The following is an 18,514-nucleotide window of genomic DNA, read 5'->3' as shown; positions in this document are numbered from 1 at the left end:
TGGCACCCCCTTCTGCACCCCAACCTCCTGCCCCAGATTAGAGCTCCCTTCTGTATTCAAACTTCTTCCCAGACCCCACGCACGCACTCCTGCACCCCAACTTCCTGCCCCAGCCCAGAGCCCCCTCCTGCACTCAAACTCCCTTCCAGATCCCACACCACCTCCTGCACCCCAATCCCTTACCCCAGCCCGGAGCTCTCTCCTGCACCCTGCACTCCTTTCATTACTATAGTAGAAATGTGTGGCCCATGACAACAAACCAAAATTCATGGAGCGGCCCTGCTGTGGAAATGATTGCCAACCCCATGGGGAACAAATATTTACAAATGGACTCTGCAAGTAGCAGAGAAAGGTCGACCGTGAGCCAGTGGCTGGAAGTGGAGCTAGGCAAATCCAGACTTGAAAGGGTGTGAATTGGTCACTGTGAGGGTAATTAACCAGTGGGACTATCTGCAGAGGGATGCAATCGTTTCTCAGTCCCTGGCCATGTGTAAATCGTGATGGGGTGTGTTTCGAACAGCTCTGCTCTGGGATTGGTGTGGGGCGTTCTCTGGCCTGGGTTGCACATGGGCCCCCTGGTGCCTTGGAATCTATGAATCTTTGCTTGTGAGGGTTGGGTGGTGGGGTTCCATCTCTGCTGCTCCAGCCAGGTCAGCGCCTGCCCGAGCAGCCGTTCCCAGCATCGCTCTTGGAGGGGGCTGAGCCTGGGCCCATTTTCCTGCCAGGAGCGGAGAGGGGAGATAGCGATGTGTCTGGTTATGCAAGACATGCCAGGCACTAGGCAGGATGGGCCTTGCAGGGGTTCTGGAGCAGCACCCGCTGTTGGGCCACAGGGGCCTGGTGAGCCCAGGCAGAAGGTGCCAGGGTGGCCTGGTGACTGGAGCAGGGGCTGGCAGGAGAGGCGAGATGCAGGGATTTGGGGACAGCTGGTTTCCTTCACCCCACCCCCAAAAATCACTCCCTCTCCCGAGAATATCAGCCGGAGCCTGGCATGTGCCAAGCAGCAGCGGCGGGGGGGCAGTGAGCTCAGGCAGCTGAGGGCTTGTGGTTTCTGACCAGATGTGGGCACTTCCCATTTCTGCTGAGTGCTCTGTAAGGCCCCCCAAGAGCAGGCTCCCACATGGTGGCCTCAGACAGCCCCTGAGACTCGCCCCACATGGACCTCAGCACCAAAGCAGCACAGGACCATTATCAGCTGTGCTTTCCTCCTGGGGCCAGGATCACCTCCTGTCGGATCTCCAGGCATCCGCTGGCGCTGGGAGACCCTGGCATGGCCCCATCCCTGGGAGCTGGGCGTGCTCCATGTTCCAGGGGTGGGAGTGCCCCACTAGGGCTGTACGTACCCCCTATCCCCAGGGCTGAATGCCCCCATCCCCCCGGGCTGTGAATGGCTGTGCGGTGTCCTGGGCCACACCTCCCTGTGGCTCGTGTTTTGCGCTGGCGGTGGGCAGCTGCCCCTGCCTGGCCGTCCCCTCGTCACCTCCCTGCCCATCTCCCTGAGCCTAGGCGACTATTAAGGACAGAGCTCCAGTTAGAGGAGTTAAGAGTAAATAATACAGCGGGTAAGCAGCTTTCCGGCATCTCCCCCCCAACTGAGTCAGGCAGCTCCGCTGAGCTTAGTGACTGTTTGTGGAATGACTCCTGGCCGAGCCCTGCCCTTCCCACAGCCTTCCCTCCGGTCACAACCTTCCCTAAGCTCAGGTTCCCCCCAGGGCATGTGGTCTGGGGACCTGGGGATGAACAGAAGCCGGCCCTCCACCAGCAAGCTGCCTCTCCACCCCTCCAGGTCACAGCTCCCAGGCCGGGACGTCACAATCCGCTGCCATGGGAGGCCGCGGACAGAGAATTAATTATGACCTCACTATATGGGAGGGTTAGGGGCGGAGCCTTACCAGCTGGCCACCCAGACAAGGCATACGCCTTGGGGGGCAGAGGTCAACCAGCCCCCTGTCATTGTGAGGCTCTAGGGGGACAGCAGGGACACACACACAGCTACAGCCTTGACCACTCTGCCACGAGCCCAGCAGGCCAGACAAGGGGCTGCAGCAGAGAAGGGCTGTGATGGTCACTGCTCACAGTGGGCTGATATCAGGGTACCATTAGAGAGAGGGAAGCTCCCCCCATGCCTCATATGTGCATGGCCAGCTACTGCAAGGGTGTGCCAGGCCCTGGGGAGCAGAGAGCACCAGATCTTCAGCTCCGGAGAAACTGGCTTCTGCCCCTTGAATTACATGGATTTCCCACCCCATCCTAGTGCAGCAGTTCTCAGTCCACGCCTCTCTGAGGGCTGAGGCACCCCACTCACATGCAGTAAGGAAGCTTTGGGTGGGTAGGATGGAGAGAGTTCCCCAGAGCTGGGTCTGCTGGCACCTCCTGGCCCAGAGGCCGCCTGGCACTAAGGACAGGGCACGGGACGGGGAAATGCATTCCATGTGCAGCAGCAGCCATCAAAGAAGCAAACAGAGCACTGGGAACCATTAAACAAGGGACAGAGAATAAGACAGAGAATATCTTGCTGCCTCTGCATACATCCATGGTTCTCCCACCTTTTGACTACTGCGTACAGATGTGGTCGCCTCAGCTCAGAAAAAGATATATTAGCATTGGAAAAAGTTCAGAAAAGGTGGCAACAAAAATGACTACGGGTTTGGAACATCTGCCATATGAAGAGATTAAAAAGACTGGGACTTTTCAGCTTAGAAAAAAGGAGACTAAAGAGGGATATGACAGAGGTCTATAAAACAATGACAGGTGTAGAGAAAGCGAATAAGGAAAAGTTATTTGCTTGTTCCTATAACAAAAGAACAAGGACTCACCAAATGAAATTAATAGGCAGCAGGTTTAAAACAAACCCAAGGAAGTATTTCTTCACACAATGCACAGTCAACTTGTGGAACTCACTGCCAGAGGATGTTGTGAAGACCAGGATTTTAACAGGGGTCAAAAAAGAGCTAGATAAATTCATGGCGGATAGGTCCATCAATGGCTATTAGCCAGGAGGGGCAGGAGTGGTGTCCCTTGCCTCTGTCAGAGGCTGGGAATGGATGACGGGGAGGGATCACTTGATGAATCTCTGATCTGTTCATTCTCTCTGGGACACCTGGTATTGTCCACTGTCGGTAGACAGGATACTGGGCTAGAGGGAACTTTGGTCTGACCCAGTGTGGCCGTTCTTATGTGGGGAAAGAAAGCAGCATTTTGTCCAGGCTGAACTGAATGGGAAGACTGGAAAATGTGGCAGCCAGTTATGTATGGGGCAGCTCTCGCCCTGCACTGGGCAGGTACACCTAGAGAACAGGGGCCAGCTGTAAACAGGGAAAGTGGGCTCTGCCCAAGCCAGCACAGATGCCCTCGTGCTCTGGCCCCTGCCAATTGACAGGTGCTTGTTGTGACAAAGTGGGGATTTGATTTGCCTTGTTATGTGGCATGTGAGTGCTACTGTCCCATAGTAACCCTGTGTGAGTGTGCCTCAGTTTCCCTGAGCACTGCACCAATACCTCGCTGGGCATGGGGATTTCGATGTGACAACCTCCCCCATGTACACAATGGCTGATTCCCTTCATTACCTGGAGGGAGTGCAGTCAGGTGACACTTTTTGCCTGGGAAACAGGACAAAGGCCGGAGGAGGGGCCTGGCTAGGGGAGGAGGAGTAGGACCAGGAGCTGGGTCAGTCTGGGCTAGCTTAGGGTGCAGAAAGGGAGCCAGGCCCTAGCTCTGGGGCCCTCTCCACAAGCAGGATGGTGCTGGCTGCTTGTGATTTCTGTGCTGACACGTCTGTTTTATGCTGTGTGACTGTTGACTAATAAACCTGCTGACTGAGAGTTTCCTCCCCACCCCCACCTTTGGTAACTCTCGGGGTGGTTAGGGGCTGCTCAGTGAGCTGGGAGATTCCCTTCTCCCAGGGAAAGTTCTCCTGGAAAACAGCTGCTAGATACCCCTTCTCTGAACCCTGAGGTATCTTCTTGTCTGCACACAGCCCCTAGCTTCCCCTGGCAAACACAGCCCCTAGCTCCCCCCTCCCTGTCCCTTGAGCTACCCCTTGGCCACACACAGTCCCAAGCTGCTCCGTCCGATGGGGTGAACCCAAACGTTAATGAGTTTTCTTCTCTACCATGGGAAACTTCTGATGCGCAGTGCGGATTTCTATATCAAGTGATTGAGAAGCCTTCTCTTAGGGTACGTCTACTCTGCAGCATTATTTTGGAATAATTGACACGATTCTGACATAACATAGTGCACATCTGTACTACACACCTTTATTTCAAAATAATGTCGAGCTGGAGGACTTCTTCCTCTGACTCCAAGTAACCCTCATTTCACGAGGAGTAAAGGAAGTTGAAGGAAGAGTGTTCTTCCTTGGACTTCCTGCTGTGTAGACAGTGCCAAAAGCTGAATTAAGCTAATTCAACTTTAGCTACGCAATTGAGATAGCTGAAGTTGCGTAGCTTAATTCGACTTCAGCCCTGCAGTGTAGACGTACCTTTAGTGAAAAGCTTGTTGGGCTAATACACATACTGGTGGTGCTAAGTGGGCTGGGAAAACAACATTTGACGAAAACTGCAAGTCAGATTAGGGGAAGATCCTTGACTTTGTTTGTGGTATTCACATCATTCGTAACTGCTTGCGAACAGCCGCTGACTGCGTTCCATTTGATTTGGAGTCCTTTCCTGTGAAAGTTTATAAATATTTTACACTGTTCCTGCTGAAGAATTGAAAGACTTCTGCTAATTTGTTGACCTCGAGTATTTTAAATTGCTAGTGAATGGCAGCTCACAATTCCCTTCTCGGGGACCAGGGCTAGAGAGAATTTTGTTGATTTTTGATGAGCACAAGGCATATTTTCTCACTCAAGGCATATGCTCAACAGTATTCAAGAAAGTTTTCAGTGACCTTTGCACAAAACTGGGGCTTGCTTTTCTAGTAAGCAAACAGCCACCTTTCCAAAGATGGTGGAGGCAATCAAGAAAAACCACTCATCGGTGGGAGAAGTTGCACTACATATCCATACCTTCAAAATAATTTAGCATGAGGCTCAGAGGAAGATTAGCCATATCACACATCGAGACCCTGCTGCTGTCTTTGGTCGAGGGTGGGGAAATTAAAGAACAGGAATTTTACAAGGCAGTCGAGAATTGTTATTCAATATCTCTGAAGCAGTTGGAACCCTGGAAAGCTGCCTTTGAGTGCACAGAAATGCTTGAGTGGGCCTTGTTGAGAAGCATGCTGGTGTGGGGTATTATACAAAGCAGTCTTGCCTTTGCCACACAAGAATTTCCACTCTGTGTCTGATAGATGAAAATCATATTTTTGATGAATGGTCAGATGGAAAACCAACAATATCCTGTCACGTCTGACTGGAAGACTCAGAAAACCCCCATTTCTGAAACGGGGTAGAATGTTTTTCCAAAGATGGACAATAAGGCAGTAGAATACTCAGATCTGGCAAAGGCTGTTGAGTTTGTTTTTTGCCAGGACCCACAGCCTGTGTTTAATGTGTCTTTAAAGTAATTAATACAGTTTGGTCACTTGAAAAATCGTGTCTCCATGCTTTTCCCTGTGAAGGCTATTTTGTTTGTGTGAGTGAATTTGGCCCTAGAGACTGTGCTGCGTTTTCATGACAAGTTGCTGAAAAACAAGCAGATCCTTCAAAAAATCGCTTCATCTGACAAACACAGTCCCCGAGAAGGATCCCGCTGTGGAGGAAGCAAGAAGAGGACGAGGCAGACACTTGTAAAGAGCAGTAAGCACAGATTGGTAAGTATATATTGTTAATTTGTTTTTACCAATGATTAGTTACTAGAGGATTTACCTTGCATTGCCTGGGTCCTTGTGATGGTTGAGGGCAGTGGATGGAGGTGCATCAGTCAGTGCAGGGTGCTGAGAGGTGTGTGTGTGTGGGGGGGGGGGGGGGGATAAGACCAGGATGGTGGGAGGTGTAGAACTCAGGGAATCAAGAATGGTGCTGCTCTAGTTGTGAGCTACTCTGGAGGGTGAGGGAGGTGGGCAGCTCATCCCATGGGCAGCTCATCAACTGGCAGTTCCTGGATGGAAGATTGTCTGGGCCCCTGACCAGCCAGTCTTTCTGTCCCCATCCCTCCCCATCCCCCACCCAGTGGCTCCTCCCAGGGAGGCAGGGCTGGGCTCTCTGGCCCCAGCTGCCAGCTCCCCCCAGAAAGGACAACACGTCCTCCCAGGCAGCAATGGCTGTGCTGCCCAATCCCCCCAGCCAGTGGCTCCTGATGGGGAGGGCTATCTGGCCCCCACATCTGGCTAGCATGCTTGATCCTTCAGGCGACTCCTTAGGGAGGCCAGCACTGTGCTGCCCAGCTCTGGGGGTGATCTTGCGGGAGCCACAGCAGTGGGTCTGGTGGATGGTAGAACTTTCCTTTGTCCTCCTCCGGCCCTGTAGCCAAAGGCTGGGAGGGGAGGGGTTTGGGGCAGGCGGTTTAAATTTAGGTACTTCAACTCCAGCTATGCAATTAACACAGCTGGAGTTGTGTACATTACTTCGAATTTCTGCGTTAGTATAGACATGGCCTTAGTAACTTACCTTGATCTGTCTGCTTTCAATTGCAATTACATTAATCCCATGTTTTTATACTTAATGATTGTTCCCTGAGAGGGAACAACCACTGTGCATCACTCCCTTTCACTGATAAAAAAGAGAGAATTTATGAACTTTCTCTGAGTAAAACATTTATATGGAATACAAAGGATTTATTTGGGATTTGGGTCCCTTTTGAGGGCTAGTCTCTGTAACGGAGAACTCCCAGATCTGAGCTGGTTTGTTGTGTGCTCTGCTAGTGGGTTTTTACCCCACCTCTGTGCCTTGGCTGGGGAAGACCAGAGTATTGGGGCCAGGAGGAGAGCGTGATTGGACGCCTCCAAAGGCAGGTGACCAGGCTCAGTGGCATGATCAACACACTGAGTGACAGGTCCAAGGAGAACCCTGTGATTCAACCTGTGACAGGGAGTGTCTCTGTAAACAGGCAGTGCTGGGTGCTCAGATATCTGCCCTGCACAGGAGGAAACAACAGCTGAAGGGTGGTGATGTAACGAGCTCCAGATCCAAAGGGGAATTCCAGACTCTGCCCCTGGGATGGGATTGGTTGAGCACATTTCTCCTCCCGCCTCCCCTCAGGGATCAATCAGGTGCCCATGCCTGCAGACTGGCATTGCCTGGGCGCAGGATTCGGGCAGAGCAGCCTCCCACCTCCCTTCTCAGCATTCTGGTTGCTCTGCAGGTGAAAAACATGGCGAAGTGGCAACTGTGGCTCCTCGTCCTCGCTGGCCTCTCAGGAGCCATCGCCCAGACAGGTAGGGGGAGAGCCAGCTACACTAGGAGGCCAAGCCCTGGCTGGGCAGAGAATGACCCAGCTGAGTGTGGGCTTCAGGAGGTAACAGAATGGCTGCCTCACACTACCAAGGACACTGGATCCAGTCAGAAACATCCAGCCGTAGCTACAGCCCTGTGCTGAGTCTGCTGTGTCAGGCCTCAGGGTGCAGTGTGCAGGCTTTTCCTGTGGATCGCAGCCGCGTCCTGTCCAGGGTCTGGTGGGTAGCATTGGTGGGGCTGTGTGCAGTGGGGGTGTGAGGGAGCCCTGTGCAAACACCTCCGGCTGGGGAGCCCCAGGCTCGCAGCACGTCTGGGTCACCAAATCCGGCTCCCCTGTGCAGCGCCGCCAGCTCCCGCCATGTTCTCACAGATGGGATTGGTCGGGCTGGAGCCATTGGCCCATTACTCAAGATGCTCTAAAAAAATTGAAGCCCTCTGATTGGCTGCGTGTCCCACTTGCCCACCTCCTGCGGCAGAAAAACCAATCACAGCTCCTGCAGTTGTAGCGCCCCACCGTGACAACCCAAAGCCGTCCTCACAGTAGTACTGGGCACCTCCTCTCCCTCCCCTCCTGGGAGCTATTTGGGGGCGGGATTATACCATTGACTCGGCCCACTGCTGTCGCTTCCTGGGAAGGGCCAAAAGGGTGTGAAGATCCCCTTGAGCCACTCCCTGCCAGGGGAGGGGATTCCTCTGCAGCTGCATCCAGGTCTGGAGAGGGGGCTGCAGAGACCTGGGAGGAGCAAAAGTGGGGCAGGGCCTACAGTGAGAGGAGAGATTGGGGGACAACATTAATTACTGGGCAGTGGGTGGGCAGGCTTGGACGAAGCTGCAGGGGCCAAGTACAATTGGGAGAAGGGATAGAATTGACTGTGACCCGCAGATTGGGATGGCAGGGTGGGCAGACCAAAAATGCAGGGTAACCCTTTCACTAAAGGGGCTGCAGTTGATGGTTTCTGGTGTGTGGAGGTTGGCAGCCCTGCCTATGGCTGGGGGGTTGGCTGAAGTTCCCCAGATTCTGTGTGACCCCACTGGTGTGTCTGGCCTTTCCACATCCTTTCCACACTCCTCCCTCAGGGTATGTCTACACTACCCCGCTAGTTCGAACTAGCGGGGTAATGTATGCATACCGAACTTGCTAATGAAGGCCGGGATTTGAATTTCCCGGGCTTCATTAGCATAAAGCCGGCGCCGCCATTTTTAAAAGCCGGCTAATGCGAATCCCGTGCAGCGCGGCTACACGCGGCACGGGCTAGATAGTTCGAACTAGCTAGCTATTCCGAACTATCTGTACTCCTCGTGGAATGAGGTGTACAGATAGTTCGGAATAGCTAGCTAGTTCGAACTATCTAGCCCGTGCCGCGTGTAGCCGCGCGGCACGGGGTTCGCACTAGCCGGCTTTTAAAAATGGCGGCGCCGGCTTTATGCTAATGAAGCCCGGGAAATTCAAATCCCGGGCTTCATTAGCAAGTTCGGTATGCATACATTACCCCGCTAGTTCGAACTAGCGGGGTAGTATAGACATACCCTCAGACACTGAGAGGCAGGACTAAGGATGTTAAAATTCGGCTAATTGACTAGTGGACTAGTTGATGGTATTTCCATGGATTAGTCAACTAGTGGATAGTCAATTCTGCGTTCCTCCTTTAAAATGTACAAGAGCCCTCCTGGGGGTCTTGTATATTTCAAAGGAGGAATTGCAAACTCCGCTTACAGCTCGGAGCCAGTGGGAAATCCTGCATGCGGGTACCTTTTTTGAAATGCACAGTGGGGGCTCCTGTGCATTTCAAAGCCATGGTGCCCGGGATCAGAGGGGGACTCAGAGTCTCCTGCTGACCACAGGCTCAATGCAACACTGAATGCTACTAGAAGCAATCCCGGGCTCCTTGCGGCATTTCCTGGGGAGCTCAGGGTCAGCTCCCCGAAGCTGCCCCTTTGAATCGCACAGATGCATGGATTAAAGGGACAGTTGCCGAACAACTGATCCACAGATCAGCTGTGTGTCAGCTATCCCTTAGAACCACACAACTGCACGATTCAAAGGGGCAGCTGCGGAGAGTCTGGGGTAAGCTGTGTACTCCCAGCTGAACCCAGGCTCCTACCGGCATCCAGTGTAGCATGGAGCCCGGAGTCAGTGGGGGACTCTAAGTCCCTCGCTGATCCCGGGCACCATGGCTTTGAAATGCACAAGAGCCCCTGCTGGGAGTCAGCAGGACTTCCCATTGGCCGCATACTGTAAGTGGAGTTCACAATTCCTCCTTTGAAATGTATAAGAACCCCTGCGGGGGCTCTTGTACATTTCAAAGGAGGAATGCGGATGTGCCCATTGACTAATCCACAAGTCAATTACCCACATTTTAACATCCTTACTCAAGCCCTGAGCCCCGTCCTGTACACAAACTGCATCCTGGAGACCACACCCCATCCCTCACCACAATCCTCATTCCTAATACCATCCCTGAGCCGACATCCCTGGCACAGAGTCCGTACCCTTTCCTATGCTCCAAACCCCTGTTCCAGCCTGGAGCCCCCTCCCACGCTCTGAAACTTCAATCCCAGCCTGGAGCTCCCTTCTGTATCCCAAATCCTTCATGCCCAGCCCCACCCCAGCACCTACACTTTCAGCCAGAGCCTTCCTGCCCTCCTCTGACCCAACCCCCAGCCTCGGCCTGGTAAAAATGAGTGAGGGTGGGGGAGAGTGAGCAATGGTGTCTGTGGGGGGGATGGAGTGAATGGAGGTGGGCCTTGGAAAAGGGGAGGGTATCCAAGGAAGGGCTGAGGCAGGGGCAGGGCAAGGGAGTTTCAGTTTTCTGAAATTAGAAATTTGGGACTCCTGTCTGACAGAGCTGTGTACAGTCCTGGAGCTGGGAAGCAGGGGCAGGCCCAGGGCTGCAGTAGATAGTCACTTGGGAACATTAGAAAGTTGCATTAATGAGAACCTGTCAGCATGTGAGATCTCAGCCGTTGCCTTTCACGTCCCCACACAGATCTCGAAGGACAGGTCTTTGTTTTTCCCAAGGAATCTGCTGATGCTCAAGTGATCCTGAACATGAATCACAACGGTCCCCTTCAGAACTTTACCGTGTGTCTCAGATACTTCACGGACCTGACCCGGGCCTACAGCCTCTTCTCCTATGCGACCAGGACCAAGGACAATGAGATCCTCCTCTTCAAAGACAGACCTGGGGTGCTCTCACTGGTTGTTGGGGGGGAATGGGTGGTCTTTAAATTCCCAGAAAACACAGGCTCAAGCAGAGGCTGGGAGCACGTTTGTGCCAGCTGGGAATCTGCCACTGGCATAGCCGAGCTCTGGGTGAACTGGAATCCCTTACCTAGGAAGGGGCTGCAGAAAGGCTACTCCATCAGCAACCAGGGTGTGATTGTCCTGGGGCAGGAGCAGGACTCCTTTGGGGGTGGGTTTGATGCCTCACAGTCATTTGTAGGGGAACTTAGTGACGTGTGTATGTGGGACCTGGTCACTGCGATGTCTGATGTGCGCGCTGCCAGCGCTGATTCGCAGTTGTCCCCATCTGTCCTGAACTGGGGTGCTTTGCAGTATCAGATAAAGGGCTATGTGGTATTGAAACCCATGCTGAGATAAGGGCCGTATTGAAATGGAGCCTGGCCTTGGGAACCGGGGCCTCACCATCCGGCTGCAAACCCCAAAACTTCAGGTGCACGGCAGAGAATAGTGATGGACATAGGCCTGGGGCTTCTGAGCAAAACTAGCATTAACTTCTCCTCTTGTGACTCCTCCCCCAGGTGCTTGTGTCATTTGGGTATTTTCCTGTGTCCAAAGCCTGGTCTGACTTTGTATCCCAATAAATGGTCTGATTTGCTGCCTTATAGCTGTGGCGTAGTGAGAATCCCAGCATAGCCCCAGTAGGTGCAATCTCAGAAAGGGAACCTGGTTTGTGTCCCATTCTGTCTGTGGGCTCTGAGAGTTCTAGGCTCTTAACGTGCAAAGGAGTCAGCTCTTCCTTGGGAGAACCAGCCCAGAACATCCTGATCAATATTAAACACCTTCACTGGTGTTTAACGACACAAACAGTCCCCGTTCCACAGTGAGATGGGACCCAGCAGGTACAACTTGGAGCTGGGGTAAGACTATGCCCCCTTAACTCTTTAGCCCAAGCTGTCTCTCACAATGCACAAGCAGCAACCCCGTACGGGAACTCTTATCACTCAGTATGACGGCAGGTGTCACTCCAGACACAGCTAGATCGCATGAATGCCCCTGAGCTTCTCACAAGAAATCACACAGAGAAAGACCCCAGGAAATCTCCCAATCACCTGGCCAGGCAGCTCAGAACTGTGCTGTCTTGTCTGGCTCAGAAGCCTGACCAGTGTAAGTTCATTACCCTGCCTGTCCTTCCCTCAATGTGGAGTGTGCACACGCCCAGCTTTGAACTGGAGCTCAGATTTTCCAAGTACTGCAATCCACAGTTGTAGAGTTGAATCACAGGCTGAGCCATACCCCATTATAAAAAAAAAGGTGCTGGTATGTGCGGTGCGAGTACTCCCAGTGCTGGCTGGGGGCTGTGCCAGGGGACAGCGGTGTGGCGCGATTGCTCCCCAGAATGGTAGCAGTACGCTGTACCGGTGTGTACCATCGCAAAAAAAGCACTGAGTTGCACTCCTGCGAGTGGATCACCACTGAGCAGTACTGAGCACTGAAAGACCATCAAACTTAGAAGGTCTTTCAGTAACAACCACACAGCACACAGTCGTAATTTCAAACACACACTCATGCTTGGAATGACCGATCGGTTTTAGCAGCTCACAACCTTTCATATGCTATTTTATAGGGCATAGTCACAGAATTGGCTTTGGCTGTTACTGTCTCAAGTTCAACAAAGTTCTCTCTGCTTCCCTTAGCTCTAGAGCCCATAGGGACACATGGAGCCACAGGCAAGTCACATTGACCATCACAAGAATAAGCCCCATTGTCTTTTTTCAACTGTATTAAAGTCACCAGCAAAAATACGAAAGTCTCATAATCCCAAAACTCCTATATTGATCCACGCCCCACGTCTAACCACAGACAGACTCACATCCTAGGTAGAATGCGAATCTGACGTCTCTCTCATGGATTGAGCATCAGGACGGAAATGGATCCTGCTGGAATTTGTCATCGGAAGCCCAGTTTGCCTGGGCACCCGCTTTGTATAACAGGAGTCTGTCTGTACCGACATTCCCCGCTTGCCCATGAAAGTGACCATCCCACCAGTCAAGCTGCAGAACCACCTGTTCCCTCCCCCCCACCAAGCAGGAGCTGCCCAGGTAAGATTGCCCACACTGCAATCTCCTGGTCCGTCCTGAGCCCCCTCCACTCCCCTAGCTCCCTCCTGTGAGCAACAGACAGGGCCAGTTGCAAAGCTGACTGAGGTTGGCACTGATTGACTAAGCAGAAGAGGCCGACAGATGCAACCAGAGATTGTCAGAAATGAGACATCCGGGAAGGGAGCAGTAGCATTCTCAGATTGGCAGCCTAGAGGTTGCTGAGGCCCCAGCAATCCTGGTGGCCATGGTCTGATGTTTTCTCAGGACCCTTGCTGTGCTCTCCCTGATTCCTAAATTGTCCACCCCTGGCCTGTGTGTAGGGAAAAAGCTCCCTAAAGTCCAGAGGCAAATGGCTTGCACAAGGCAGTGGCAAGTTCTGGCAAAGGGCTCCCCAAAGAAATGACCAAAGGGGTGTCCCATCCTCAGGTCCAATCAGAGATGGGTTCTGGTCTCCCTTGATACAGATCTACTAATCCACGGCCTTGTCAATCACTCAGCCGAGCCCGGCCTTGGGAATCTCAGCTTTGGCTTTTTGCAGCTCAAAGTCCATGAGCAAAAACAAAGTGAGCTGGGAGATTCCCTTCTCCCAGGGCAAGTTTCACTGTCTCCACAACACATTGTAGGATTAGCTCCTTGTGCCACCCAGCCCAGCTCCCAATGCCTGCAGAGCAGCCTCCCAAAGGGAAGGAGGGGGCCCAGGGATGGGACATGTCCGGGAAAGGTACACTGGAGACCAGAGATAAATGTGGGGTCAGCAGCTGCCTGGGATGGGACTAGTTTAGCTTTGCTCCACTTGCTTCCATGCTCTCTCAGGTTCTAGCTGTCACCTCTCTGCTGTCCAGGATCTGCGTCCTTCTTCCTACTACTGCTGCCAGCTACTGCTTCCCTGCCATTCACCTGGATTCTCCACAGATGGCCTGACCAGGCATGCAGCCCCTGTGTGTAACTTTTCCTTGAAGGGCTGGAAGCAGGGAACAGCAAAGTGGGTGCAAGGGACCACACTGTGATTCCAAGGCAGGGTCCATTCATGCAAGGACACAAGCAGGCAGGTGTGGCCTGTAAAACCACAGGACGGAAATGCTGTCTCAGTAACTCCCATCAGTCCTCAGACGTCCTTGGCAGGGTCCCCCTTAGGGATGTTAAATATCAGTTAGTTGAATAGTCGATTAACCTCATGAATTCAGTTACTCGATTATTCTATAGTTCCTGAGGGTGGGGCCAGAAGCCAGTGCGCTCTGGCCCCCTCCCGAGGAGCCCCCTGCCACTCCACGTTGCGGTCTCTGTATCAGAGGCAGCAGTGTGGAGTGCCAGGTGGGAGCTGGTCCGCAAGGGGAGCCAGTTTACAAACTAGCTCCCCTCACAGACTGGTTGCCTGTTGCCCCGTGCTGCTGCCTCTGATACAGAGGCAGCAGCACAGGGTGGCAGCAGCCCCTGTCCTCGGGAGGGGCTGAACTCCTGGACCCGGCACAAGCCGCAGCTGAATCAGGCTGCCTGCCTGGCTTCTAATACACTTTAGATGCAGCGCCTCAGCGGGGGTAGGTCCCAGACCCAGTGTGAGCCAGGACTGAGCTGGGCTGCTGGCCAGCCTGCTGAAAAATTACTGGCAGGTGGGGGGAAAGGGCGGGAAATACATGTAGGCTGTGTCTACATTGGCACCCCTTTCCAGAAAAGGGATGCTAATGTAGACTTCGGAATAGCAAAATCCGCGGGAGATTTAAATACTTAGAAGTAGGAATAAGAGATCCTCCGGAAAAGGGCTTATTTTCTGGAGAATCACGTCTAGACTGGCGCTTTTCTCCGGCTTATCCCCAAACCGGAAAAAAGCGGCAGCCATGTTAATGCAAATACCCCGGGGGATATTTAAATCCCCCGTGGATTTTGCTATTCCGATGTGTCTAATCTGCATCCCTTTTCCGGAAAAGGGGTGCAATGTAGACACAGCCGTAGTCTATAGCATTAACTTATAAGCTTTTGCTTATTGGCTAATCAGTTAATCAACTACACTATTACATCCCTATCCGCCCTGGGACACAAGCTCATTACGATGGGCCCTCTGTTAAGACAGACTCAGGCGTTGATACTGGAAGCCCTTTTGTTATCTCCTGGGCATCCGATACCAGGTGGTTCTGTGATACTTTTCAGAAGCCCCAGGACTGCCCAGACGCACTTGCACACGGACTGGACAGAGTTTCTGTTTTCCTCAGTAAGGTTTTACTTCCAGTTTTTAAAGAATGCCTTTTGGACTCTAACCACCTCTTCTGCTCTGCGGGGAGGCAGCTTTATGGGGCTCTTATTGTTCTTTCTGAGCTATGCATTTCGATTCAGCCTGGGGCGGCGGGGGAGGGAGGCACTCACGGAGAATAGCACCTCCTGCAGGCCACCCTGGGGATTAGCTCTACCAGCTTGCATTCCTGGTCCCCTGTGTTCTCTCAGCTTGTCTTGCTTGGCTGCCCTGTGCTCACTGACTGGTTTGCAGCTTCCCTCTTTGTGAAAGATCACAGAACTCCTCCCCTTTTGGGGAATTCACAGTATTGCCTGGTCTGCTGTCTGGGTAGTGTCATCAATGCTCTTTCACTTCCCAGTGGCTGGCAGGGGACCCCAGACCCACCCCCTATACTGGGTTCCAGCCCAGGGTCCCTATAATAAGCAAGCATAGTCCCAGTATAAACCTATCCCTTCCTGCTATTTCCCTGAGCTTTTTTATACATATGTGGCTTCCCTCCCTCTCTGGGTTTGATACCCTCCAATTCTCCTCCCCTCCATACTCCAATTCAGGGAGTAACAGCAGCCAGCAATCTGCCTTCATACAGGTCCTGTCTGTTCCTATACAGGTGAGCCTGTCCTTAATTAACTGTCTCCAACCTAAATCCCCCTGCATGCAGCCTAATTAACCGACTGGGCTTCGTGGCCTAATTCAGTTTTTAATGGGACAGTCCCATATTGAAGCCCTCTGGCAGGTGTCTCGACTTTTTAAAAAATGGGTGAATTGTCCCATATTTCTGCCCGGCGCTCCCCCTGCTGGTCCCTCATGGACAGCTCAGCCACAGAAGCCTTCTCTTCCTGGCCAGTGGGTAACCGTGGCCAGCAGGTGGCTCTCTCAGGTAGTGGCAGAAAGACAGGCAGCCAGTGGGAGGAGAGGCAGCCTGTGTGTGATAGAGAGGTAAGAGGGGGGGAGGTGAGTGAGGGGTGTGGGTCACCCCTCCCCATGGGCACCCTAAAGCGGGGATCCCCAGGGCGGGAGCTGCCAGCACTTCCAGGCTGTGGGACTGAAGCCACCAAACCCAGCATGTGCTGATACTCAGAGGCTCTTCCCGCACTGAATTCCCAGTGCACTCAGGCTGAAGCCCTGTTCTGCAGGGTGCTCTCTGAATATCCAGGACCACACAGGGTGAAGCCCTGATCCTCAGCATTTCTCCCTCCAGCTGAAACTCCCCTCCCTGCCCCCCCAAGGGGCTAAAGACACAAGCCCTGGCAACCCCTTCAAGGCTAAAAGCAGGAGCTGAGCAGCTTGAGCCCCGATCCCCACCCCAAACTGAAGCATGGAGCAGCAGCGCTGAACCCTGGAGCCCTGGAGCTCCCCATGCAGGAGAAGCCCCCAATCCCATGGGCAGAGCTGTGTGCGTGTGTGGGGGGGGGGATGCTGAGGATGTTGCCCTCCCAAACTTCTGGGGACAGAGCCACCCCTCCTCTTTCCCCACCTACTGTCCACTTTGGACAAGGGAAGACAGAGCAGGGCAGGGCAGCTGCTCCTCTGGTTGGTACCATGGCACAGGCAGCTGTCCTGCTCCCTCCTCAGCTCCCAGACTCCTTTCTTCACACAGCTGGTAAGAGCCACAGGGGTGGCTCCATGGCGGGCAGAAACCATGGCAGGGAACAGAGGGACCAGAAAGTTCTCCTGGCAAACAGCTGCTAGATACCCCTTTCCTGAGCCCTGAGGTATCTTCCTGTCTGCACACAACCCCTAGCTCCCCCTGGCCAAACACAAACCCTAACTTCCTCCATCCTGGCCCCTGAGCTACCTCTTGGCCACACACAGTCCCGAGCTGCTCCGTCCGATGGGGTGAACCCAAACATTAACGAGTTTTCTTCTCTACCATGGGAAACTTCTGATGCGCAGTGCGGATTTCTATATCAAGAGATTGGGAAGCCTTCTCTTAGGGTACGTCTACACTGCAGCATTATTTTGGAATAACTGACACGATTCTGACATAACATAGTGCACATGGGTACTACACACCTTTATTTCAAAATAATTTCGAGCTGGAGGACTTCTTACTACGACTCCAAGTAACCCTCATTTCACGAGGAGTAAGGGAAGTTGAAGGAAGAGTGTTCTTCCTTGGACTTCCTGCTGTGTAGACAGCGCCAAAAGCTGAATTAAGCTAATTCGACTTCAGCTACGCAATTGAGATAGCTGAAGTTGCGTAGCTTAATTCGACTTCAGCCCTGCAGTGTAGACGTACCTTTAGTGAAAAGTTTGTTGGGCTTTTTGCAGATAGTGCTAATACACATACTGGTGGTGCTAAGTGTGCTGGGAAAACAACGTCTGGCGAAAACTGCAAGTCAGACTAGGGGAAGATCCTTGACTTTGTTTGTGGTATTCACATCATTCGTAACTGCTTGCGAACAGCCGCTGACTGCGTTCCATTTGATTTGGAGTCCTTTCCTGTGAAAGTTTATAAATATTTTACACTGTTCCTGTTGAAGAATTGAAAGAATTCTGCCAATTTGTTGACCTCGAATATTTTAAATCGCTAGTGAATGGCAGCTCACAATTCCCTTCTCTGGGACCAGGGCTAGACAGAATTTTGTTGATTTTTGATGAGCACAAGGCATATTTTCTCACTCAAGGCATATGCCCAACACTGTTCAAGAAAGTCTTCAGTGACCCTTGCATAAAACTGGGGCTTGCTTTTGCTAGTAAGCAAACAGCCACCTTTCCAAAGATGGTAGAGGCAATCAAGAAAAACCACTCATCGGTGGGAGAAGTTGCACTACATATCCATACCTTCAAAATAATTTAGCATGAGGCTCAGAGGAAGATTAGCCATATCACACATCGAGATCCTGCTGCTGTCTTTGGTCGAGGGCGGGGAAATTAAAGAACAGGAATTTTACAAGGCAGTCGAAAATTGTTATTCAACATCTCTGAAGCAGCTGGAATCCTGGAAAGCTGCCTTTGAGTGCACAGAAATGCTTGAGTGGGCCTTGTTGAGAAGCATGCTGGTGTGGGGTATTATACAAAGCAGTCTTGCCTTTGCCACACAAGAATTCCCACTTTATGTCTGATAGATGAAAATCATCTTTTTGATGAATGGTCAGATGGAAAACCAACAATATCCTGTCACGTCTGACTGGAAGATTCAGAAAACCCCCATTTCTGAAAGGGGGTGGAACATTTTTCCAAAGATGGACAACAAGGCAGTGGAATCCTCAGATCTGGCAAAGGCTGTTGAGTTTGATTTTGCCAGACCCCACAGCCTGTGTTTAATGTATCTTTAAAGTAATTAATACATTTTGGTTACTTGAAAAATCGTGTGTCCATGCTTTTCCCTGTGAAGGCTATTTTGTTTGCGAGAGTGAATTTTGCCCTAGAGACTGTGCTGCGTTTTCATGACAAGTTGCTGAAAAACAAGCAGATCCTTCAAAAAAATCACTTCATCTGACAAACACAGTCCCCGAGAAGCATCCTGCTGTGGAGGAAGCAAGGAGAGGACGAGGCAGACACTTGTAAAGAGCAGTAAGCACAGATTGGTAAGTATATATTGTTATTTTTTTTTACCAATGATTAGTTACTAGAGGATTTCCCTTGCATTGCCTAGGTCCTTGTGATGTCTGAGGGCAGTGGATGGGAGTGCAGCAGTCAGTGCATGGGGCTGAGAGGTGTGTGTGTGT

General features: G+C 52.2%; 1 protein-coding gene across 1 annotated transcript; it reads left to right on the top strand.

Moving 5' to 3' along the window:
• Window positions 1-7,186: 7,186 nt before the first annotated feature.
• LOC102458020 (mucosal pentraxin-like) lies at window positions 7,187-11,170 on the top strand. Its single transcript, XM_075907969.1, has 2 exons — window positions 7,187-7,317; window positions 10,324-11,170. The coding sequence occupies exons 1-2, from the start codon at window positions 7,254-7,256 to the stop codon at window positions 10,935-10,937; spliced, it is 678 nt and encodes a 225-aa protein (XP_075764084.1). The 5' UTR covers window positions 7,187-7,253; the 3' UTR covers window positions 10,938-11,170.
• The last annotated feature ends 7,344 nt before the right edge of the window (window positions 11,171-18,514 follow it).

The sequence above is a fragment of the Pelodiscus sinensis genome, chromosome 24, assembly GCF_049634645.1.
Source record: "Pelodiscus sinensis isolate JC-2024 chromosome 24, ASM4963464v1, whole genome shotgun sequence".
Lineage (NCBI taxonomy): Eukaryota > Metazoa > Chordata > Testudines > Trionychidae > Pelodiscus > Pelodiscus sinensis.
This window is presented reverse-complemented; position numbering and strand designations above follow the sequence as displayed.